Source organism: Opisthocomus hoazin, chromosome 1, assembly GCF_030867145.1.
Source record: "Opisthocomus hoazin isolate bOpiHoa1 chromosome 1, bOpiHoa1.hap1, whole genome shotgun sequence".
Taxonomy (NCBI): Eukaryota; Metazoa; Chordata; class Aves; order Opisthocomiformes; family Opisthocomidae; genus Opisthocomus; species Opisthocomus hoazin.
This window is the reverse complement of record NC_134414.1, coordinates 6,822,112-6,847,325: the sequence shown is the minus strand read 5'-3', so window position 1 is coordinate 6,847,325 and position 25,214 is coordinate 6,822,112. Positions and strand designations below refer to the sequence as shown.

General features: G+C 46.2%; 1 protein-coding gene across 2 annotated transcripts in view; it reads left to right on the top strand.

Annotated features, from left to right (window-relative positions):
- Positions 1-2,189: 2,189 nt before the first annotated feature.
- The window catches only part of INTS4 (integrator complex subunit 4), a 43,441-nt gene continuing 20,416 nt past the window's right edge, over positions 2,190-25,214 (top strand). The window contains exons 1-15 of one of the 2 annotated variants that reach the window (XM_075416086.1): positions 2,190-2,272; positions 2,889-3,083; positions 6,435-6,552; positions 8,580-8,686; positions 9,904-10,089; positions 11,756-11,806; positions 12,451-12,539; positions 12,807-12,927; positions 13,407-13,478; positions 14,518-14,692; positions 17,465-17,670; positions 20,869-21,011; positions 22,014-22,129; positions 24,136-24,269; positions 25,050-25,207. In XM_075416086.1, the coding sequence (XP_075272201.1) occupies positions 2,219-2,272; positions 2,889-3,083; positions 6,435-6,552; positions 8,580-8,686; positions 9,904-10,089; positions 11,756-11,806; positions 12,451-12,539; positions 12,807-12,927; positions 13,407-13,478; positions 14,518-14,692; positions 17,465-17,670; positions 20,869-21,011; positions 22,014-22,129; positions 24,136-24,269; positions 25,050-25,207 (1,925 nt within the window). In that variant the 5' untranslated portion in view covers positions 2,190-2,218. The remainder of the gene's footprint in view (positions 2,273-2,888; positions 3,084-6,434; positions 6,553-8,579; positions 8,687-9,903; positions 10,090-11,755; positions 11,807-12,450; positions 12,540-12,806; positions 12,928-13,406; positions 13,479-14,517; positions 14,693-17,464; positions 17,671-20,868; positions 21,012-22,013; positions 22,130-24,135; positions 24,270-25,049; positions 25,208-25,214) is intronic. The other variant, XM_075416095.1, reaches the window with a different exon arrangement.

Sequence of the window (25,214 nt, the reverse complement as noted above, 5' to 3'; positions counted from 1 at the left end):
TCGGTAAGAACAGACACAGTCACTGTCTGAGAAGACAAAAAGGTTTAGAAAATTTGGTCAATGATCTTACCTTTGATCGCAACTGAGCAGTTGGTGGTGCTTAACCTAGAGGAAGAGATATTGAGCAGGCCTCCAGATAGAAGAAAGCCTGCTTTAAAGAGATCTGTTACACTTGGTACATATGAAGGGTGGAGGAATTGTCTTAAGTCGCAACAATGGAGATTAAAATTAGATATTAGAAGAAAAAAATCTGATTATAGAGTAGCTAAAGACTCAAACCAACCAACCTTCTAAGACTACAGGCCTGCTGTCATGAGAAAGTTTAATAGTTTTATCAAGGATGGTCTCGTAGAACAGCCCAGGCTGGAAGGGACCTCGAAGGATCACCTGGCCCAGCTGCTGGTGGGAAAGCGAGCCTGGATGGGACTACTGAGCACCTTGTTCCATCATGTCTTGAAAACCCCCAGCGATGTGGATTCCACCATGTCCCCGGGGAGGTTGTTCCAGCAAATGATGGTTCTCACTGTAAAAAATTTCTTTCTTATGTTGAGAAGCAGCCTCTCCCAGTGCAACCTGCACCCATTGCCCTTTGTCTTCTCCACACAGCTGCTTGTGAAACAAGAGCCACCATCCTCTTCGTGGACGCCCTGTAAGCACAGGGAACACTGCGATGAGGTCCCCCAAGTGAGAAGAGACCCAACTCCTTCAATCTTCTTCAAGGTTCTCCAGACTTTTGATCACCTCCCTGGCCCTCCTTCGGACCCTTCAGCCCCTTCCCAAATCACCTTGTCCCTCGGATGATGCGACCAAACCATGGTCACCCTTGGCTGCCTCTAGCCACGCAGCACCACAGACCTACCCACTGCCTGTGCCTGCTGCCACCTAACCAGACACAGCTCTGCCAGGGGGCTCCTCGGTGCCGGGGCCGCCTTCCCCTCACCTTGAAGGAGAGATGTTTGCAGGCCGTGCTAAGCTTTTGTGCGTGCCTAATGCGAGCTTGCCTGGAAACGTCAAGACATGCTGTTTATATTTTTGTCTCTATATGGTCTAGCGTCAAATATTATATATAATATAAATATTATATATGCTGACGACACAAAACTGGGAGGAGTGGTAGATACACCAGAAGGCTGTGCTGCCATTTATCGTGACCTGGACAGGCTGGAAAGTTGGGCAGAGAGGAACCTGATGAGGTTCAACAAGGCCAAGTGCAGGGTCCTGCACCTGGGGAGGAACAACCCCAGGCACCAGTACAAGCTCGGGGTGGACCTGCTGGAGAGCAGCTCTGTGGAGATGGACCTGGGTGTCCTGGCGGACGACAGGTTGACCATGAGCCAGCAGTGTGCCCTGGCTGCCAAGAAAGCCAATGGGATCCTGGGGTGCATTAAGAGGAGTGTGGCCAGCAGGTCGAGGGAGGTTCTCCTCCCCCTCTCCTCTGCCCTAGTGAGGCCCCATCTGCAGTGCTGTGTCCAGTTCTGGGCTCCCCAGTTCAAGAAAGATGAGGAGCTACTGGAGAGAGTCCAGCAGAGGGCTACGAGGATGGTGAGGGGACTGGAGCATCTCTGCTACGAGGAGAGGCTGAGGGAGCTGGGCTGCGAGGGGACCTTAGAAATGCCTCTAAATGTCTTCAGAGTGGGTGTCAGGAGGACGGGGCCAAGCTCTTTTCAGTGGTGCCCAGTGACAGGACAAGGGGCAACGGGCACAAACTCAAGCAGAGGAAGTTCCAGCTGAACATGAGGAAGAACTTCTTCGCTCTGAGGGTGACGGAGCACTGGAACAGGCTGCCCAGGGAGGCTGTGGAGTCTCCTTCTCTGGAGATATTCAAGACCCGCCTGGACGCAGTCCTGTGCAGCCTGCTGTAGGTGACCCTGCTTCGGCAGGGGGGTTGGACTAGATGACCCACAGAGGTCCCTTCCAACCCCTACCGTTCTGTGATTCTGTGATTACCGAAAGCGGGGGGTATTTGGGGGGAAAGCTGAGCAGCGCTGAGCCCCCGCCTGGGCTCAGCTGCTGGGCGGGTCAGGCCGCAGCCGCCATGTCCGCCCCGCGCTCCCACGGCAACCGGAGCCCGCCCCGCGGCCCCGCCCGGCCGCCTGACCATAGAGCGCGGCCTCCCGCCGGCAAGACAGGACGCGCCTTTTGTCGCCTCCTTGCGGGCGACTCTGTGATTTCTCTTCCGGGTTGCGGGTACGGCGGCCGCAGAGGGCCGGGCGGTGGCATGGCGGCTCACCTGAAGAAGCGGGTGTACGAGGAGTTCACCAAGGTGGTGCAGGTAACGCACCGCTGCCGAGCCGGGCTGGGCCTAGCGGGGCGGGGGGTGACAGCCCCAAGCTCTGCCGTGAGGCGGGGCTGTGAGGAAAGCCGCCGGCCTGGGCCGGGGCCTAGGCTGGGGCCTAGCCCGGGAGTGCAGCCGGCCGCCTCGGGCCCGGGGCGGCCCGTGAGGGGCTGGGGAGGAGCGAGAGGTGTTGGCCCCGGGCTTAGGGAGGTCTCAGGGGAAGGGGGCTCCCTCGGGGGGTGTGCGGGGGGGGGGGTAGAGGGCTCGCTTCAGGGTGGGGAGGGAGCGACCGGGGGAGGCCGCGGCTCCCCCAGCCCGGGCTGGGCCGACGGCAGCGAGTTCCTCGGCTGCTCCAGGCTGGTGTTTGCCTCTGGGCTGGTTGTCTGGGGTTGGAAGGGGCAGGGTTTGCCCCAAGCTGGGGTTTCCCAGGGACAGGGGCTACCGGGGCAGGGTGGGAGTGGCCCAAGGGGCTGGGGACCTGTTCCTGCCTGAGAGACCCACTGGTCTGTGGGGCACAAGGGCTTCCTCGGGCTTGGTGCTGAGACCGTGTTTGCTCTGGGAAGGAGTGGATCAAGATTTGCCCTGTGTTTCTGAACCATTTCTCTGCCCCCAGCAGCAGCATGAGGACCTGTCCGCTAAGAAGCTGCGGCTGACCAAGCCCAGCAAGTCGGCGGCGCTTCATGTTGACCTGTGCAAAGCCACCTCGCCCGCAGATGCCTTGCAGTACCTGCTCCAGTTTGCCAGGAAGCCTGTGGAGGTGGAGAGCGTGGAAGGGGTCGTCAGGATCCTGCTGGAGCATTATTACAAGGTGGTGAAGCTGGGAGCTAAGCATTCTTGGAGTCATAAGAACATAGGACGGTTTGGGTTGAAAGGGACCTTTAGAGGCCATCTAGCCCAACCACCCTGCCATGAGCAGAGACATCTTGAACTGGATCAGGTTGCTCAGAGCCCCATCCAACCTGACCTGGAATGTTTCCAGGGATGGGACATCGAACACCTCTCTGGGCAACCTGTTCCAGTGTTTCACCACCCTCATGGTAAAAAATTTCTTCCTTGTCTCCAGTCTAAATCTCTCCTCTTAGTTTAAAACCATTACCCCTTGTTCTTTCAGTTCCAGAATCATCCTTCTGGTCTTGTTTTCTTGGGGTTGGATGTGGAACAGAGAGTCACAGGCTCCTAGTCCTGACTCGGTTGCCAGGAGCCTGGGCTGTTGGAAGCCTGGTGTGAGGAGGGTGAGGGCCTGCAGTCCTTTACCTGAGTGATTTCTGATCATGTTGCTTGGATCCTTCGCTGATGGTTTCAGGAGCCGGTGACAGGGATGTGACTCTGTTATCCCTATAGATGGCCTGTGTTATTAGTCTTACATTAACTTAAGAAGGGACAAAGATGTGACAAGTTTTCCAGACAACCCAGCTGTCCAAAGCTTGCTCAGCTTTATCTGAGCCCTTCCTGACTGGTGTTTCCTTACCTTGCTCTTAATTTCCTCTAGCAGTGGAGAAACTTTTTAGCTATTGCTTATGCTGCAAACAGCAGTTTTAAAATGACACTTCTGAAAAAAGACTTTCAACAAAAAATTCTTAACAGCAGAATAACAAACAAATAATAGAAGTAATACATGCTTTGTAGTACCCACGTATTGGTCCTTCACTTGGTAAAGGAAACTTTGCTGCGTCTGACAAAGCCGTACTGTTGACTGAAGTATTTGTTATAGATGTCTTTGTGCTATTCTGTCTTTCTTTTACAATTGGGTCTGTTTTGCTTTGAACTTACACTAAAGCTCTGAGCTGCATTTTGTCTGTTTCTGTACTTTGGCTTGTGTGTTGAGACAAAAGTTTCACATTTTTGATGGCAGCTTATTTCCATCTCCACTCAAAAGAGTGTACAGCTTAAGGAACCTATTTTCTGTCTTAATAGGTTCTTCAGGAACTTTTTTTTTTTTTCTGTGAAGAAACATGTATTATTTGATCTGGAACCACAATTTATTTGTGTCTGAGGTTTGTTTTGTTGCCTGTATTAGAAGAGAGACTCTTAAATCTACAGATGAGGTCACATTTTCAGCCCGTTACAGAAACCAGCTTTTAAAAAGCATTGCAGTCCTGTTGCTGACATTATTTTACTTAAGGACAAAAATTTCTGAAGAACTGGTTTCGTGGTGTCTCCAGAAAACTTGCACTTGAACTGATCTTTCAGAACCCTAACCCTGAAAGCTGTAGCTGCTGTGGAAGTTGTGTGATGATGTATTTGTTTGTGGTGGCATTGTGTTATTTAAGGCAGTGCTGGAGCCTCCTGCTCCTTCATCCCTTCATATTATTATACACAGTCCCCAGACAGTCCTGATGGCCTCTGAAATAGAGCAGAAAAATAATCTGGCTTTTCCTTCTTTCTTCATTTTCCCACCCGTAGCTCCCATGGCCCTGCTGACAGCTGAATCGACGCAGCTGAGCAGGGAGCGTGTGGCAATCTGGGGGGGGAAAGCCGGGGGGACAGGGTGCTGCAAGCTGGTGTTGCTGTCAGTGGCCTGAGGCCATCCTGAAGGTCCCTTCCCGGTTCCTGAGGGTGGTTGGGATGAGGGGTTGGAGGCACCTGCGCCTACTGGTGTTCTGGTCCTGGAGACGGTGATCAGACCTGCAAACTGCAGGGAGAACTCTCTCTAATTGCCCGCTCACAAACCAGTAGAGGGAGGGAGAAAATGCCCTCTGGGGCTGGAGGCTGCTCGTAACTTGGTAATGGTGACGTGGCAGACATCATTCCTTGGGCTTTTAAAAGTGCCTTTATCAGTGTCCATTTTTAAATTGCCGATTTCATCTGTACTTGTGGAGAGGGCTGTTCTTTTCTTAAAAGAATGTGAGTAACGATATGGAGATGGAGATCTGTGCGTCCTGCCACTGGTGTAAGTGGTCCAGCGACAGTAACTGTTGTTCAAGCACATAATTTCGACCCTGAGAAGAGAAAATGCTTCTCAGTTCCATTGAGAAAGAGATTGCTTCCACGGATGTTGTATTTGTCACTTGGGGGGGGGGAGGGTGACACTGGAGTCTCTCCTGTACACTGTTGAAAGACGTGAAAGTTCTAACCGTGACATTTCTGCACCCATTGAAAGGTGTAATATTTGTAATTGTGATATTACTGCACCTCTGTGTTCAGCGTAGCACAGTTGCTTGGTCAGAGCTAAGGATGAAATCCAGACTTCTTTTTGCCTTTCTACCCTGTATTGGATATCCTTGGCAGTCCGATGAAAGAGAGAGCTTCCAGTTATGACCAGAAGTCTTGTGTGCACATGTCTGTAGAAGACTCAAAATAAGAACTCTTAAAAAAACAGATGAACTTTTAAAATGAATTTGAAACCCATACTGATTTCTGAAGCTTATTTACATAATTATCACCTGTGACAGCTTTTCCTGTTGCTTAAATGAGCAGATGTGTTGTTGTATTTTTTTTTTTAACCTTGCTATGTTTGCTTGTTTCTTTCTTGCTATCAGATTGGCAGGGTTCCTCTCCACCGTTAAGAGAAACAGTTGTTTTCTGCAGCCCACAGACCCTGCTGCTTAGCAGAGGTCAAGGGACCATCAGTCTCAGTTCACCTTGTAGAATCATCTGATTTGTTCGTTAAAAACTTGCAAAGATACAAACATTATCAACAGTGAATTATCCAGCATCTTGAAAACCGCATCATTTAAACTTTAAATTTTCGAACAACATGAAGGTAATTTTGAGGAGTTATGAGTAAAAGAATCATTTTGAAATGTACCTGAAGCTGCCACGTTCCTCAGCTGAACATGAGGAAGAACTTCTTCACTCTGAGGGTGACAGAGCGCTGGAACAGGCTGCCCAGGGAGGTTGTGGAGTCTCCTTCTCTGGAGATATTTAGACCTCGGCTGGATGAGGTCCTGTGCAGCCTGCTCTGGGTGACCCTGCTTCAGCAGGGGGTTGGACTAGATGATCCCAGAGGTCCCTTCCAACCCCTGCCATTCTGGGGTTCTGTAAACATTCTGATACGGTTAATTTTCTGTAGGGTGTGCTATGGACATACAGAGGAGGAAGTTGCCTGACAGTAAAATTCAGACCTTTGTGCTGAATTATGTGCGAGTCCTACCTGTCTGTGGTGGTTTACACTCTTCAAACTGGAAAATGAATGAGGATCTCTGCCGTTTCCTTCCAGGAGAATGATGCCTCTGTAAGACTGAAGATTGCTTCCTTGCTGGGCTTGCTGTCGAAGACTGCAGGATTTTCCCCAGACTGTATTGTGGATGATGCCATTAACACGCTTCAAAATGAGAGTAAGTCTCGCTTTTCAGGTGGTGCTTGAGGTCAAGGCAGAATCACGTTGTCTTCTAAACTTTTAGGACACTGACAAGGCCCTTGCAGCTGAAGTGTATCATTGGGAATTGTTGCTCAGAGAATTTATTTTCTGCTTTTGTGAACGATAACAGGCAATACCATGTTCTGAGGAGGAAAAAAAATGTTGCTTGGACCTGTCTGCCATATACCTTTGTTTTAAGGGAGTAAAAGGTTTGCTTTTGCATCTCCACGTGAGAGCTGTTTCTTCTGAAGTGCTCTGTTTTAGAGGACAGTCGCTTAAACTGGAATCTTTGGAGTGTTTTTCTTATCATGCTGTGGGCCAGTTCCTCAGAGCTAATGCAAGAAGGCATGAGTTTTTGAGCGTTGGGTTTGAGTAGACAGGAAAGTATAGGTTGTCCTGTTTGTGACTTCATGAAAATTCCTTTTTGTTTTCTGTGTTGTATTCAACAGTTTGTATGTGCCTTATTTGATGCAGTTTGATTCTGTTTTAATATCTTTAATAGAATCATAGAATGGTTTGGGTTGGAAGGGACCCTAGAGACACCCAGTTCCAACCCCTCTGCCATGGGCAGGGAAGCCTTCCACCAGCCCAGGGTGCTCCAAGCCCCGTCCAACCTGGCCTTGAACACTGCAGGGAGGGGGCAGCCACAGCTTCTCTGGGCAACCTGGGCCAGGGCCTCACCACCCTCAGAGTAAAGAATTTCTTCCTTACATCTAATCTAAATCTGCCCTCTTTCAGTTTAAAGCCATCACCCCTTGTCCTGTCACTCCATGCCCTTGTCAATAGTGCCTCTCCAGCTTTCTTGCAGGCCTCTTCAGACACTGGAAGGCCACAATCAGGTCTCCCCTTGTCCTTCTCTTCCCCAGGCTGAGCAGCCGCAGCTCTCCCAGCCTTTCCTCCCAGCAGAGGGGTTCCAGCCCTCGCATCATTGCTGGGGCCTCCTCTGGCCCCGCTCCCACAGCTCCAGCTCTGTCCTGTGCTGAAGGCTCCAGAGCTGGACGCAGGACTCCCGGGGGGGGTCTCAGCAGAGTGGGGCAGAGGGGCAGAATCCCCTCCCTCACCCTGTGCCCACGCTGCTGGGGATGCAGCCCAGGGCACGGTTGGCCTCCTGGGGTGCCAGCGCACACTGCCGGGTCCTGGCCAGCTTTTCATCCCCCAGCACCCCCAAGTCCTTCTCGGCAGGGCTTCTCTCCATCCCTTCATCCCCCTGTATTTGTGCTTGGGGTTTCCCTGACTGAGATGCAGGACCTTGCACTTGGCCTTGTTGAACCTCATGAGGTTCTCACAGGCTCATGTCTCCAGCTTGTCCAGGTCCCTCTGGATGACATCCCGTCTTTCTGGTGTGTCAAGCACACGGCTCAGCTTGGTGTCATCTGCAAACTTGCTGAGGATGCACTTGATCCCATTGTCCGTGTCATTGATGAAGATATTAAACAGTATGTGTGCCAGTAAGGACCCCGAGGGACACTACTCATCACTGGTTTCCACTTGGAAATTGAGCCATTGACTGTAACTCTTTGGACACAGATGTCCAGGCAATTCCTTATCCACCGAACAGCCCATTCATCAAACCTCTGTCTCTCCAGCTTATAGTGAAGAGTGTTGTGGTGGTCCAGGTGAACAGCAGGCTGGACATGAGTGAGCAGTGAAGGTTCACTGCGTGCTGGGCTGTATCAACAGGAGCGTAGCCAGCAGATCAGGGAAAGATATTATTCCCCTTTACTCGGCACTGGTTAGACCACATCTTGAATGCCATGTCCAGTTTTGGGCTCCCCAGTGCCAGATAAGTTCTGGGAAGTTTGAGCGAGTTCAGAAGAAGATCACTGAGGTTGTTGGGGGCTGGAGTACGTGATGTGCAAGCTGAAGCTGAGGGAAGTGGACTTGTTCGGGCCTTGAAAGGAGAAGACTTCAGGAGGACCTTCCAACTGGAACGATTTTGTGATTCTGTAGCTGGTAAGGAGCTCCATAAAGACGTACGTGGCCTTTCACTGTTTTGTTTTGCAGAGTCTCACCAAGTCCTTGCTCAGCTGCTGGACACCCTGCTGGTGATCGGCACAAAGCTCACAGAGAATCCAGCTGTCAGGATGAGACTGGTGGAAGTGGCCTGCAAGGTAAGGCGGCCTCCCTGGGGCGGGAGATGATGCTGAAGGGCAACGCTCTGCTTTTGTGTGCTGAATCTGGATTCGGTCTCTGGGGAGAGAGCTCGGAGTGCTGAGCTGACAACAAGAGCAACTTGAAACTGAACGTAGCACAGTGAGCACAGCACTGAACCTAGTGAAGGAGTCTAAGTGACAGTGCTGGCAGTGAGGCATCTTGGCTGCTTTTTTAGTTATTGTCTCTTTCTCTGTATGCTGTGTAAGCATTTCTGTTTTGCAGATGATTTTTACAAACCCAGCTGAGAATGTTGCGTGATAAACAGCTTATTTTATTAACTGAAAACCATCTCTTGGGGGAGGGGAAAAGCAAAAAGACCTGGAGGTGTTGGTTGACAGCCGGCTGACCATGAGCCAGCAGTGTGCCCAGGTGGCCAAGAAGGCCAACAGCATCCTGGCTTGGATTAGGAATGGTGTGGCCAGCAGGAGTAGGGAGGGGATCGTGCCCCTGGACTCGGCACTGGTGAGGCCGCACCTCAAGTACTGTGTTACATTTTGGGCCACTCACTACAAGAAGGACATTGAGGGGCTGGAGCATGTCCAGAGAAGGGCAATGAGGCTGGTGAGGGGTCTGGAGAACAAGTCTGATGAGGAAACTGGTGCTGTTCAGTCTGAAGAAGAGGAGGCTGAGGGGGGACCTTATTGCTCTCTACAGCTACCTGAAAGGAGGTTGTAGTGAGGCAGGTCTTGGTCTCTTCTCACAGGTAACCAGCGATAGGATGAGAGGCAATGGCCTCAAGTTGCGTCAGGGGAGGTTTAGATTGGATCTTCGGAAAAATTTCTTTACTGAAAAAGTGGTCAGGCCTTGGACCGGGCTGCTCAGGGAGGTAGTGGAGTCCCCATCCCTGAAGGTGTTCAAAAAACGTGTGGATGTGGCCCTTGGGGACATGGTTTAGCAGGCAGGGCGGTCTTGGGTGGATAGTTGGACTTGATGATCTTAGAGGTCTTTTCCAGCTACTGACTGTGTGATTCTACCTATTTCAGCTTTCATCACTGCTGCAGGAAAAATAATGTGTAGTCAGTATTTAAATTATTTTATTTTTTCTCAATAAACTGTTACAAAACTAACACTTTTTTAAACTGTCTTAGTAACAATCTTAGTATGATTAGTTGTTTCAAGGGGTGAAAGAACACTCAAAATCCAGGTACATCTCTTCTTCTCTTCCGTTCCACAGCATCTGACAGATTCTTCCCACGGTGTGAGAAATAAGTGTCTGCAGTTAATTGGCTGTCTTGGACCAGTGGAAAAAGGTGTTGCAAAAGAAGCTGAAAGCCAGGCTGCCAAAGACGTCCAGAAGATAATAGGAGATCATTTTAATGACCAGGATCCTCGTGTTAGGACAGCAGCTATAAAAGCCATGGTAAATATTGCTGGTACAGTGGAATAAATTGTTTGGGGTTATATAAGGAAGCTGGTAAGGTTCCAAAAGAGGTTTGGGGTAGAGGTGATTTGGCTTTGAGAAAGTCCATTTAGCATATCAAAATTACCTGCAAAAATAAGCTAGATTGCAAAATACGAGAGTAATGTGAGAGCTCAAATGGCATTTTAGTGAATCATAACACTAAATTCATATCTGTTTCAGCTATAGCTGAAGAAGCTTTTTATTTGTTGATTTTATGAGTGTGTGTAAGCTCTTACTTGTAATGAGAAATCTGTATATCTCAGTTCAACATGGGTTACTGCAATCACAATGCACCACTAGTACTCCAACACACAATAAATAGCTGCTTATGACAAGAAACTTGTGTGGTAAGTCCAAGAAAGAAGTTTGTTTGTTTGAAACGTTTATGTTTTGCCCCAGGGTCACACTCACTCGCATTCTGTAACTGTTTATGAGGTTAACTGGTTTTGATGTGGGCTGGGGTGTTGGGGACCCTGCAGAAGTTTTTAGCTTGGCAGAAAAGCAAGCAAAGGCCGTGCACTTCAGAATTTTGCTGAACGTCAGTTGCCTGTGAGTATGTGGGTATAGAGAAGCTTCTCCATTACCCTTAAAGTTTGTAGCAGTGTCCCATCGGACGTGATGGTCAGCAAGGGTGCTTGAATTAATGATACAGAACTGAAGAAAAGTGGGGTGGGTTGGAGGAGGTCAGATTGCACGCTCACATCTGTCTGGGATCTCCCTCTGCTGGAGGTTGCACTCGTCCTTCATTTTCGTTCCAATCTGGAGGTTTTGGTACAGTTGTTTGTTTTTTTTTTTTTTAAAGTCATTTGAGTGAGTTCTACATTGGCATTTAGTGAAATCCATAGCAAGATTTATGACCTTGAATTTATAATTACAACAAAGTCAACTGCCTTTCTGTAGTTCAAAGCATGGAAACGCACCAAGTGAGTTCAGGGTCACTAAACGCTGCTGGGGTTCTTGATTATCGTTTTCCTTGCTGTGTGGGTGTCTTTGGTGTATTTTTGGTTTGTTTTGAATTTTGTCACTGGCACGCATTACTTTTGAAGAGGTGGATATAGAAATGCAACTGTTTCCTTCCTTGGTGACAGCTTTCAACCAGATATTATCCCTTGGTTTACAAGTCAGATTCATGATACTGCTTCATTCCAGATAGAAAAGTGTTTAGCTGGACGGTTTTTGCTGTTTGTGGTTTGGTAACTGAAAAGATTTACAGGGCATGAAAATTCATTAGCAGTGCTACTTTTGGGTCCATGGTGCAGGAGTGGTAGGAAACTAATTAGTTTGAAGATACCTACATCTGTTGTAATTGTGGTTGAATATGGGTAACACTAAACAATTGTTTGAAGGTTGGGAGAATGGACAGATGATGTATTTATGTAAATCAAATTTTCCTAATCAATCGAAGTATGAATGGCTGTGAAATTTAAAAAAATTATCCCAAAGTGAAGGTTATTATTTAAAATACTTACGGCCAGGATAATGAAATATTTTAATTCTAGCAGCAATCGAGAAATGTAAGCGACTAAGTTTACTCAAAGCAAAAAAAATGTTGGTGAAAACTTAGTCTGTGTCGCTTAAACCTATAGTTATACTTTCTTGTGGTTTTTTTTTTTTTCCCCTGTAGCTGCAGCTTCATGAAAGAGGATTAAAATTACAGCAGGCTATTTACAGTCAGGTAAAACCTTGTAATAACTTGTATTTATTTTGTACTTGTTTGCATATCTTGCTTTTTAGATCTGTGACAGTGTGCTTTGAGAGGAGGGAGGCACTGAACAAAGGTGGAGTGTTTTGCACTTAGGTTGCTTGCAGTCTTTATTGTCCTAAGACAGTGGAAACAAAAATCTGGTTTGCATCTCGTTGTGCTTAAATGCACTAAGGCCTATGCTTTGATCAGAATATATTGTTTATTGGGGGAGATAATCATGGGAGGGGCAAGGCATTATGTAATTATTACTGTCATCTGGCAGTCTCCAAGTCTTAAACCCTTGTTTATCGGAGAGTAGACATTAAGTCTGTAATTGTTGTGCCGGAAAGTGTGTGCAGCTGAAGCCTGTGTTGAATTAGTTCTAGTGCAGATTCACATTTCGTGCTTGCTGCGTAGTACAGCCAATTCTGGAGGTTTGCAGTGTGTTCCTGGTTGACTTCGTTAGGACTAGTCTAACTAATCAAACTTGGAAATACTTAGGAGTGGAGGGGAAGACTGAATTTTATAATCTATGCTAATTGATTCATGGTAAGGATACTAATTGCACTGTGGGAAGAGAACGACAGCTGGGGTGGAGATATTTCGGGTGTACTGGACTGTGAATCTTCTTTCAGGCCTGCAAGCTGTTGGCAGATGACTACGAGCAAGTGCGCAGTGCTGCGGTTCAGCTAATTTGGGTCCTCAGTCAACTCTACCCGGAAAGGTACGGGCTGTGTGCAAAGTGACTCAAAGTGTTGGTGTGGTAATCACCCTAATCCTGAGAGTTGTGTGCCAGTAAGGCTCGGGAGTAGCTGTTAGAAAACTGATGGTGTTCAAATTGCTGATACCTGGTAAGAGTGCATGGATCCGATGCAGTTTCTGTTCCTGACACTTGTTGCATGTCCGTAGGAATTCAGCATGGTTGTTGCTTGTTTGATGCCATCCAGCATGGCAAAAGGTCACCGTACTGATTTGTGTTTCTCTATCTTAGCATCGTCCCGATTCCTTCTTCTAATGAAGAAATTCGCTTGGTTGATGATGCATTTGGAAAAATCTGTCATATGGTTAGCGATGGTTCCTGGGTTGTTAGAGTGCAAGCTGCCAAGTTATTGGTAAGTTATTCTCTGTCTGAAAATAGTTCATCTGATGTTACTTTACTTTTCATGAATATTTGAAAAGAAGTGGGAGGATGTTGAATAACTGTGTAGGTAAATTTCTACCAAAATTCTGAGAAGAAAGAAATGAGAGAGGCTGAGGAAAGCCAGAAGTTTCTCAGCTGAACTCTGCGGTGATTCTGTCCTTGAGAGTAGAGGCTTGGGTATCCAAGAAAAAAAACAAACAAGTAATTCCCTTCCCCTACTTCTCCAGCACAGGACCTGTTAACCAGCAGAACTCAAGAAGGACCGTGTCAGCCACAGTGGGAAAATAAGATATTCTCACCATCTTAAGTAAAATTGCTTAGACTCTGGCGTACAGTAGTGTCAAGCCTTGTATAAAGCTGTTAGAATGAGTAGAGAAGACTGAATGCTGTGTTGGGCTAAGTCAGGAAATTATATGGTGTTTCTTCCTTCTGATATCTATTTTTCTTTAGGGTTCTATGCAACAAGTTAGCTCCCACTTCTTAGAGCAGACCCTTGACAAGAAGCTCATGTCAGATCTGAGGGTACGTAAACGTTTGGGTTTGTGTTTACCGTGTGTAGCATACTAAAATTGCACAACAGGTATGTCAGTGTTGAGTGTGTTTGTTTACCATGTCCTTGCCTCAGGGCTGCTGAGAGTTAATTGCTGATGACAGGTTTTCTTTTAGATTAAAGTCAGTGAAGCAATTGCTAGTTTTAGATTTCATTAGCCGAGCGTGTAATAAACAGCTCTTGGCTATTCAGGTTTCGCAGATGAGAGGTGAGTGTTTGTGCTCTTCTGACAGACTTTTGGCTGAAAGCTTTTTTTATTGTGTGTGGAAAGATTGCATCCTAGTTTTAGGAGCACGCTTATGGAAAATTCCTGCAAGATCCACCCAGTAGACCTAGACATTTCAATAGATGCGAGTTGCTAGAGGCTGGGACCCCTGAGCCCTACGAGCAAAACTTTTCAGTTAAATTCCTCTCTTAAGCAACTCGCTTGAGTTATGCGTTCTGTTTTTCTATCTACAAAAAAAATGATGAAGCTTGAGCTGCTAGATTTTGTGGGCTGCTTTGTAAAGTCCAGTAAAGTGCTGCACAGCCTTCTTCACAGTGTGGGGGGGGAAAGGAGAGGGACCGGCACGCATGCTGTATGAATATCGCATTTTACGCATTGCTGAACACGGTGTAGGGTCGATAGTCATTAAAGTATTTAATTGCAGTTTAACAAGTTGAACTGCAAAGTGATAGCATCTGTTTTTGCAGATCAGTTATTGGATGCTTAACTGGACAGGCCTATGCTGTCACCCAGTTTGGCTGTTCTGATAATGGGTGTCTAAGAATATGTTAATTAATGTATTAATTAGTTAATCTTTCCCAGTATCAGAAATACAAAGAGTTACTGGCAATTAGAAATACTCATAGAAGAGAAGATATTATTTGCTTTTCTTAGCCTGTGCCTGTGCCTGTCAATGCCTAAGCCTCTCGCTACACCTATTTTCAAATCCAATAAAGCTGTTTAATATTTTGTTGAGTCATCTTTGAAGTTTACCGTGGTTGTAACTGAAAAACTTGTTTGGACAGAGGAAACGCACTGCGCACGAACGAGCCAAAGAGCTCTACAGCTCTGGGGAGTTTTCGAGTGGCAGAAAGTGGGGAGATGATGCCCCCAAAGAAGAAATTGATACGGGTGCTGTAAACTTGATTGAGTCGGGAGCCTGTGGGGCGTTTGTTCATGGCCTGGAAGATGAGATGTATGGTAAGTGTTAACTTACTGGGGAATGACTAAAGGAGGAGATGTGTGCTGGCTAAGAAGCTTTGATTTTGGGGGGTTTTTTTGGTCAAAATAGGTCACTTGGCTGTTGTGCTTGGGTTTATTTTAATGAATTGTGGACTTCAGGGTGGGCGGGGGTTTATTCCGGTTGTTTCAAAGGTGCTACAGTGTTGTACAGGATTTTGGGTAGAAATGTTCCATTGAGTAGCCCAAACCAAACAGCTTTCTGTGAGCGGTGAAGTTTTAGTAAAAAATCGCTAAGAAGTGGTTGCTTATGTTATGCAGAAACCCGCTGGGATGATTTTTTTTTTAATGTAATTTAACAGTTGCATGTGACTCTAAATTGGCAGCATTAGTTGCTACTGTTTGAAAGTAGTGTTTTCTCTGCAGGAGGGAAAACTGAAATTTATAGAACTTGTTGTTTAAAACATGGCACTAGAAGGAACCTGTGTCTGTGGAGCCCAGTAATCATTCATTTTGTAAACATAGCAGCTTCCATCCTTACGAAGGTTAGAACTAGCGGAGACAAACCCACGTATTTTGAAAAACATTTCAGAGTCCAACAGCTACAACAACCAGAATTTCCCCTCTTCTAATTTCCAGCCCAATTTTATCCATAGCCAATGTATACCCATTTATTCTTAGCCAGTGGTAGGTCTCAGATTAAATAGTTGTTGCTTTTCTCAGGGATTGGCTTCCCTAATGAATTAATTAATAGACAGCTTTCGTTTTGCAAGGGGGTAAGCAGACTAGGCTCCTTCTAGTCTCTGCTGCTATCAAAGCTTTCCTTTTCACCAGCTAGAATGCATTTTCCCTGAAAACTGGTGACCGGATCTGTATGTTTTCAGGTATTTAAATTTCGGGGGATGTGTTGCTTACATCTTTAGCAATATTAATGATCTTTCTTTCTCTTTAGTGGAAATACCTATGTTCTGAGGTGACATTTACCTGTTCCATAGTTGCTGTCGTGTTGGTCTCTTCTGGCCTTCCTATGATGGAAGCTGTAGTCTCTTTCCAGCAGATTATTTCTGATCTGTTCTTTCGAAAAGGATGAATTATGAATGTCAAACTGGAACACAGGTGTTCTTGAGCTCCTAGGTTTGGCTGTAGCATTGACCACGCTGACGGCCTCAGGAAAGTCTGTGTGCTCCCTTTCCCAGCCCAACGTCCCTGTGGGCAGAGCCAAGATTTGTGTTTCTTAAGGCTGTTGAGACTGGCTGGTATTTGCGTAGAACCGCGAAAATGCTGAGCTCTGAATGTTATTCCTGAATTTGCTTTTAATGTTACTGGAAGGACGAGGCTAAAGTAGAAAGTACAAAACCACCATAACAAAAAATAGCACTGCAGATTGTGTTGTAAAAGTTGGTTTATTGTTCCATGACTCCTGCAAATAAAAACACATTTTCCTAACAGCTAAACTTTCCCCGAAGCTTGAAAAATGCAACTTCGTTTTTTTTTCTGACTAACAGTAAAAATAACATTTTTTTGCGGGCTCAGTCCGTTGACCAGTGCGAGACGTTCTCCAGTTTGTTGTGCCATCGCTCTTGTGGCAGTGTGGTGCTGTTGGGGATTGTTGGTAAAACGGGCAGATGTGGAATCTACACAGAGCTTTAAATAATGTAGAACTTTCCCTCCACTGCAGCATTTTTAAATACTGCTGGGCTCTCTTCTTGCAGCGCTGCTTCATTTCTTGAATTCCATATTGTAACTTAAATCTAAATTAGTGTGTCAGCTTATGAAGGCAATACTGGCAAAAGGTTTTTCTTTTCTAATACCTCGGTCTTAATGACCGGGGAGACTTGTGGCTGTGAAAAAAGCTTCGTTACTGAACAAGCAGGGGTCTCGCTGTGTTTGCGTTTTTCTACTTAATCAGAATCATCAGGAATCAAATGATGGTCTTTAAGAACAATAGGCCTCAAAGCTACGCACGAGTTTAAGTAAATATTTTCATGATGAGCTAATTTGAATGAAAAATAAAAGTATCTTTAAAACAATAATGTTTGCAAGACATCAGATTAATTCTTACTTTTATGATCCCAGCACATAAATGTTATGGAAGCTAGTGAGGATGGCTGCAGGGAAGAGAATCTTGTCTCCACTTAAGCTTGTTATATTTGGGTATTCTTCAAATTCCTGCACTGTTTTACAGCATGAATAAACTCTGGACACCTTTTGATGCTTTTTTGCTTAAATTCTGAGTAATTTTAATAATTAGGTGGCACCTTTTCCTTTTTTTGAGGAATCCAAAGTCACGAAGCAGAGGAATTTTGTTTTGTTGACTGCCGAAATGCTGATACTCCAGGGCTTTGCAGCGATTCATAAAGTGCTACATAGCAAGTTAAAAATGCAGTCAATGCTCCGAGCAATTAAAATGTCAGGAAGAATAAAAGGAGCAGAGTTTAATTATCTAAATTAGTTTGCTTAAGATACCAGGGTTATAGCTACACTTGCAAAACGCGCTATGAAATACGTAATAGTTATTGCTGGGTAGGAGACCTGTTTTTCACCTGCAGGTCCCTCTGCGGATGCTTACGACGGCAGCACGCGCTGTATGAGGGGTGAGGCTTTTTGATTTGAAGACTCGCGTGTGAAAAGGTCCCTCATGGCACGGGTCCCTGCTTACTCTCCATCATTCTCAGTGTTTCCTTAGCGTCTCCTCTCCTTAGCCCGCTCCTCGAGTAACGTGAGGCCTGGCTGTTGGGTAGTACGTCCTTTGAAACAGCACTAGCAATTAATTCGCTCCCTCTCGTTTGACAGAGGTTCGGATCGCTGCGGTTGAAGCCCTCTGTATGTTGGCTCAGTCCTCACCTGCTTTTGCGGAGAAGTGCTTGGATTTTTTGGTCGACATGTTTAACGATGAAATCGAGGAGGTGAGATTGCAGTCAATACACACGATGAGAAAAATTTCCAACAACATCACGCTGCGGGAAGACCAGCTGGATACTGTGTTAGCTGTCTTGGAGGTAAGAAATTCTGCAGGGAGGGAAAAATTGCATTCCTGCTTCCTTTGAGGTGTTACAGTTACATGATGCTAATCACTCCCTTCCTCTGAGATGAAACTGTTCACCTTTTTTATTGGTTTTTTTGCTCTTCTTTGAACACCTCCAAAGGTCTGGTAGCTTGTCATCTCTAGGACAACAGAATGCTTTTGAAATAGGTGAATTTCAGATAAAAACTCTTCCCTGGATCACCATGCTGTTGCCTCTGGTGTGTTTCCATCTGTCTTGTTTGGTGGTCTGCACCACTCAGTGTTGAATTACAACTTCATTTTCTTTCTGTTTCCTCTGTGCAACTGCTTTGGCTACACCTTTGCTCACCAAGCAGGGACAGGGCACGGGCTTGAGACCTCTCTTCTGACTGTTGAGAAGGTTTGTTGGTGTGCTCCGCAGTGTAGATGTGGCCTTTCCCACCCAGCCAGTGCTCAGCCAGGATCCAGGGATCAGCGTGGCTCGACTGCTGTTCCCGGTGGATGGGTCTGATCCGGGAAGGGGACGAGATTTCAGCTGCATGAACAGTGCTGGGCCGAACTGCTTCCCCTCAAACCTGTTTCGTTTGCTGAGCTGTAGCCCTTACGACGTGTTTTTCTGATGCTGCCGCGTGTGGTAGGCAAATCTCGTGTTTCTTTTGGGCGGTCTCCCAGCCTCGGGCGGTGCTGCAAATCCACTGCCTCTGGCTTTTCACCTGCTCTTTGCTCAACCCAGGGCAACAGCGGCTTCTTTCAGTCGTGCCCCAGGAAGAAGCAAGCTCACCAACCTATTTTACCAGTGGAACGTAATCTGGATTTGCAAACACAGCAATTCGTTTTGGGCACCTCAGATTTTTATGTAGATTTATGTTTGTTCGAGCTGGGGGCTTGTGCATCAAGGCATAAAAACATCCTAGTTAGACTGGGGTTCTGTCTTAACACTTCCTTGCTGACTTATGTATGAGAAGTCATACATGTATTATGGTTTATATTTTCATAATTATTATCAGGTATTAGGATAGCGAAAGTGTGAGAATGATTAACATTTTAATGGGTGGGTTTGATTCTGAAAGGTGCTTGCTTGCATTCTGTAAAATCTATCTTCCAATATCAGAATAAAGGATTTGGAAAAATAGCATCAACTTTGGTGCCTAAATTTGTTCCGAGAGCATAAATATGGAACAGTTGGGGACTGGGGAAGGGGTAACTTCTGTTTTCATCCAACTGCTTTGACTTTATCTGAATAACTCTGCCAGCTACTCCCTGCTATTCTCACCACGCTTTGCATTCTGCTTTTCCTGTTGTTCTTGTCCTCTGTTTCTGCTGAGTTGTGCTCCTCTCTTCGTAGTCTTCTGCCTCGCTTTTCTCTGTACTGCCCTTCCAGTGCTCTGTGCAACTCACCTGGAGTATTTTATGTCCGTGGTTGTTTCATTCCAGTCCTTAGAATATGTCTTGCTCTTTTGGTCATAGTCTGCCTTCCACCACCAAAATAAGGAGCAGCTGAGAAGCCCTGCTGGGCTTTCCTCCTTCGATCGTTTGTGTGTGTTGGCCATCATTTAAGAGCCTTTACAAGAAGACTGCTCTGTTGTGTAAGACAGTGATGAATGAGCTGTTGATACTTAGCAAATTATAATTTAAAAAAAAACCCCAACATCTACCATTGAAACGCATCCACTTCTTGTATCCTGTCAAATTTTCACATCTATCCAGCAGTACCACACAAATGCTGATAGCAAGGAAGTAGAATGCATTGATATGGAACGGCAAGGTGGGTTTTGGCGGAAGGAATGTAATTAATTAAGTTGGAGTTCAGCCACAGCACTGCTGAAAATACTGCTTGGAGACTGCATAAGCTCTTCTGTACAACGCCGCCCTGGCCTAAAAAATCAAATGGGTGCAATGTGACTTCAGAAGCGGTACACTGGGGATCCCATACGATCGTAACAAAGTTCTTGGCTGAACTTGTAAGAGTGTGGTGGGGGGTTTTTTTTTATTGTCCATCTGTAAACCCATAGTTAGGTCCAGTTCTTTTATCCTGTAGATGATTGCTCTTAATGCCAGGCATTGACGTGTCCTCGACACTTCCGCAGACCTTCTGGAGGCTGGTGACTGGGTTAAAGGCTTGTGGAGCTGAGCTTCATGTGTGGAATCATAGAATGGTTTGGGTTGGAAGGGACCTTAAAGATCATCTGGTTCCAACCCCCCTGCCATCAGCAGGGACATCTTCCACCAGACCAGGTTGCTCAGAGCTCCATCCAACCTGGCCTTGAACACTGCCAGGGAGGGGGCAGCCACAGCTTCTCTGGGCAACCTGGGCCAGTGCCTCACCACCCTCATGGTGAAGAATTTCTTCCTAATATCTAATCTAAATCTGCCCTCTTTTAGTTTAGAGCCATTCCCCCTTGTCCTATCACTACACACCCTTGTGAAAAGCCCCTCTCCATCCTTCCTGTCGGCCCCTTCAGGTACTGGCAGCTGCTCTAAGGTCACCCCGGAGCCTTCTCTTCCCCAGGCTGAACAGCCCCAACTCCCTCAGCCTGTCCTCATAGCAGAGGTGCTCCAGCCCTCTGATCATTTTCGTGTCCCTCCTCTGGACCGGCTCCAACACATCCATGTCCTTCCTATGTTGGGGGCTCCAGAGCTGGACGCAGGACTCCAGGTGGGGTCCGACGAGAGCGGAGTAAAGGGGCAGAATCCCCTCCCTCGCCCTGCTGGCCACGCTGCTCTTGCTGCAGCCCAGGGTACGGTTGGCTTTCTGGGCTGCAAGCTCACATTGCCGGCTCAATGGCAAAAGGCTTCTCTGACAGGGGGTAAAACAATCTTTGGTGATTGTTTTGCTGAGTTACCTGGCGCCTTCCTTTTCTGTTACTGCCTGTGCCTAAGGGTAGACCACCACCTAAACCCAACGGCGATTCTTGCTCTGCTTGAGAAGGTCAGCAGTGAAGTAGTTCCCCTTCATTCCAGTAAATAAAGCACATGGGTGGAGGAGAGCCACAGGAGACCCTGCAGCAGTTGCCTAGTCTGTCACTTCATCTCTTCTTAGCTGTGATAACCAGCAACGTGCGCCGTTTCTCAGACACCTCTGGTGCAAACTCTGCCAAGGAACAGGAACTGCTGCCCTTAAAGCAGGTGTGTGTGCAGGCACATCTTTTCTCTTGGCACTCAAAGGCGTCTGGGTTGGGGTTTATTTTTTCAGGATTCTTCAAGGGACATTCGGGAGGCGCTTCATGAGCTGTTGTGTTGCACCAACGTCTCGACGAAAGAAGGCATCCATCTTGCGCTGGTGGAGCTGCTGAAGAACCTGACCAAGTATCCCACAGACAGAGAATCCATATGGAAGTGAGTGTGTTCGGTGTCCTTGTGCGTCCACTTGTTTTCCTGTTCGTTCTAGTAATAGAGGCATTAGGCAAATACTCAGCTAGGTAAGGAGGTAACGGGTATTGCAGGTATACAGTCCTGCTATTCGGTAAATATTTGGGTTAGTGGCTGTACTAAGCATTGTGCATATTCATGACTGACCTAGAAACTCTGTATTGTTCTTGCTTGTCGACACTTGTACTGGGAATGCAGAACTGATGACCACTCCTGGAAACAGCCCTCTATCACAAGCACTCAAAGCATTCCCAGAAAAGATTAATTCAACCTTTAAAACCTCATCTCTTCTATGCAAACTAAAGTTTTGTGCTTGCTCGACACTGCATTAAATCATAATATTTACCAGCAGTTGCTTAGATCAGTTGTGACAAGTGGATTGGCTGCGTGGCGTTGTGCTGTTGGAGGGACTTTTTCTGCCTGAGCGAAACCAAGGAATGTTTGTGTGGGGTTTTTTTGGTTGTTTAATGGGAGCAGCAAAGGAAGCGATGCTCCAGCGCACATCGTTGGAGATGGAATTCTTGGGTATTTTTGGAAACACTTCTGTTAGTCTGCTTTGTCTTCCAGTGTAGTCTTGTGCTGTTTTTGGAGCTGGGGTTTTTGGGTTTTGTTGGGTTTCTGCCTCCTTGCTCCGTTATTTCTGAAGAAAAATGCACTCATTTGTTAGCATTTAATATGAAAGCTTTTCTCGAGTTGCATAGCTCCAGGTGTTAGGTATTTCTCGGACAGTTTAAATAAACAATTTTTATTACAGCGTGCTTTTTCAAGCTGCCCATTCGGTTTCCTTGGATCCTATCAAAAGTTAATGGAGATGCTCAGCCGTGAAGAGACAGTAGGCTTGGACAGTAGGATTGTGATGCTAACCAGCGCCTCAAAATGCTGCTGCAACATAAAGTAATAATGCTTTAAAATGGTGTATTTTGCAATGTACATGTTTACTAAGAAATATTTCAACCTGTGTATCTTCAGATGCTTGAAGTTCTTGGGAAGCAGGCACCCCACTTTGGTGCTTCCGTTAGTCCCAGAGCTGCTGAGCACGCATCCGTTCTTTGACACTCCAGAACCAGACATGGATGACCCGGCCTGTATCTTTTTAATGAAGCCAGTTGATCATTTTGACTGTAATAGATTTTTCTTCATGTTTTCCTGATGCTCACAATTGTTAAACCATTTCAGACTGTAGCAGAAAATCCTGTAGCTATTTCTGAATCCCTTCACCACTTAGTTCTGTTACTTGGCGAGTGGTGGAATAACTGTTATCTGGAACCGTCTTCGTAATACCGACGTGCTGTAATTGGCCTTTTTTATGCTGTGATGAATAATCTGTTTATCAAACAATTTGCCAAGGATTAGGCTTTGCAGATGAGTCCTTTGATGTGAAAACATTTGTCTGGTTTGCACTAATTTTGAAGACGCTTTAGCTTTGAAATAAGAAGAGTGGTTTTTCTTGTCTGTTTTCTTTTTTGGTAAAACTTCTGCTGTCCTCACTGTTTTCCAGTGGATAGAACAATACCATCTCTTAGTGCCGCAGTGGCTGAATGCCCATAATATTGCAAGTTTTTGTCATCTTTTTGAAATAACTGAAAATCAGAAATCCTGCTATTAATGTTAGCTCTTCTAGTGCTTATAATACAAACTATTATTGTTATACCAGTATCCTTAACAATAGGAGATGACTTGGAAATGCGAAATACCGTTTTTTTACTGTCCATTCTCCTTGCTTCCCTTCTCTGCGATTGCAGAACATAATGTTATTTCTGATGCATGCTGAGAGATGGTAGCCTGGAACAGCTCTCTTCCTTTGTGCAGCTACTCCTTATTTCTCTCACCAGTCACAGGCCATCAGCTAGAGCTTCCATACAGAGTGAGTAAATAAATACCTTCTGAGAACTGAAAAGGGCTAAAATCGGGTGGAGAGAAAGAGTAATCCCTGATCAGATACCTGGGTAATAATTTGAGTAGATTTGTCCTATCAGTTGAGGATTGATGGAACATTGAGAGGGAAAAAGCTGTTATTTAGCTCTGTGCACCTTCCTGCTCTGACCCAAAGAGCAGTATTTTAGAGGATGCTCCGGAGGTAACTCGACACCAGATTTTACAGAGATACATTATGTGGAGACAGGCCTGGGAGCCAGAAACTAGACCCAAATGGTATGTTTCTGGTGTCAGGTGTTAATGAGAAACATGGTTTTGTCTGATTCAAAGCGCTTAACAAATTTAAATCAGGATAGTTGAATAGCTTCAGCTGGGAATTTGGAAAGGATTTTGGGCAAAGAGGAGAAATGGAGAAGTTGGTTTGTCAAGCGGAAGCCTTAATGCTTGACAGCCCATGGCTGCAGAAGATTTTTCGGGAGGTGAGAGATGTGGGTTCAGTCCCTTCTGTGGCTGAGCCTGCTCCTTCCCCGTGCAGGCGAGTGCCCAGACGATCGTACGCTTCGCACTGGGATCCTTTCACGCTCTCCTGTTAGAGACCTTATGCCTGAGGTCAGTCCCGTTACAGGTGGGCACCACAGCCTTTGGGCTAACTGATTAAAGCCTTTGGCTGCCCTCAGTATTTCTCGGGCTCTCAGACTGTGGAAATGATTTTTCCTGTACCAGACTCACCTTCCCGCGTTTGATTCTTTGGTTTGTTTTAAGCCTGTGCAAGAGGGATGTGTTTCAGGGACTAGCATCACAGGAGATCAGCAATTTTCAAAGGCTCGGAGCTAAACGTTTAATTTTAGATGGGGTTTGGGTACCAAACTGGTAAGCACTGTGCAAGCTTTGAGGAAGGGTGAAGCTCCATCTAATGAGCATGTTCTGCATTTATAATCCCTGGCTCCTATCCTTTGTGTCGCCTCTGAGCAGTCTCGCGTTGGCAGTAGCATGCTCCCTCCAATATGGCCCATCCTGTAATGTTTGCGCTTTGTAGTTTGTGTTCATCTGCTCAGACAGCTGCCTCTGTGGGTTTTGCTCGGCATTCTCCAACTGTAAAGAACTTCCTAAACCATCTCCAGCAAAGAAAGGGTCGTTGAGTTGTTGTTGGTTTAACTTGCCATCCCCACAGAGCTCTTCTTGTTCTTTCCTTTTCTTTAACAATCCATTTCAATAGACATTGCTGTTCTGGTTCTGATTTTTAACGCTGCTAAAAGCTGCCCAACGATGCCGGCCCTGTTCTCTGATCATACGTTCAGACATTATGCCTACCTTCGGGACAGCCTCTCTCATCTGGTCCCTCCGTTAAGGGTAAGTTGAACCACTTGGGTCTGCGCTTTGCCACTCTGTTACGAGCATTGCTGGTCTCTTCCATGTCTGTCTGTGCGTAAGGCTTCGATCCTAAAAAATTTTTCTCCCAAGCAAATGAATATTGAAATGTATGTTAAGTAAGGAGAGCCAAATACTAAATCGTTACAATATGGATTTTGTAATATTTTGGGGAGAATAATGATGTCATTGCTCTAAAATGAGACTGGCATGTGGCTTGCTGGTTAGGAAGGAATACTGGGAGGGCAGGACTCCTGGGAGCTTTCTGCAGCCCTGACTGTGTGGGCAAGGGGAGCTTAGCCTTTGTAGATCTTCCACCATTTGACTTCTGTCCTACCTGTGTCGTTTACTCATGGGTGAGATGTGTTCCCTGCTGCTTTAAAGTGCGTTTTTCCTGTTTGGAAGTACAGGTGGGACTGAAGTTGGTCGTAAGTCTTACTACAGCGCGTAAAAGGAATTGCGGTTTGTGTGGTCTTGGACTTCCCTTGACTTCATGGCGTCATAGTTAGTAGATGAGGAAGATGTTTCCCTCAAAGGGATGTTGAAGCTTAACTTGAAGATGTCTAGCTGCCAGGGGATTATGAAATGGAGAGTATTAACTAATGAAGATATAAGATGCAGACTTGAAATCTGTGATAGAAATTTTGAATTTGAGAAATAAATCTGAGCTCTCATTCGGTAGCTGTTAAATAGTGCAGCAGCATTTTGCGGTGTGTTACGTGGGTGAGACTCCTCGGTATACATGTGTTTCTTCTCGCTCAGTTGCCAGGTAGAAAGCTGGTGTCCTCCCCTGTCTCTCCCAGCGTTACACCACATGAAGATCCTTCCCAGCAGTTCTTGCATCAGAGCCTGGAGAGGGTTTACAACCTTCAGCACCTCGACCCGCAGGGCATACAGGAGCTGCTGGAATTTACCATCCGGTAAGGC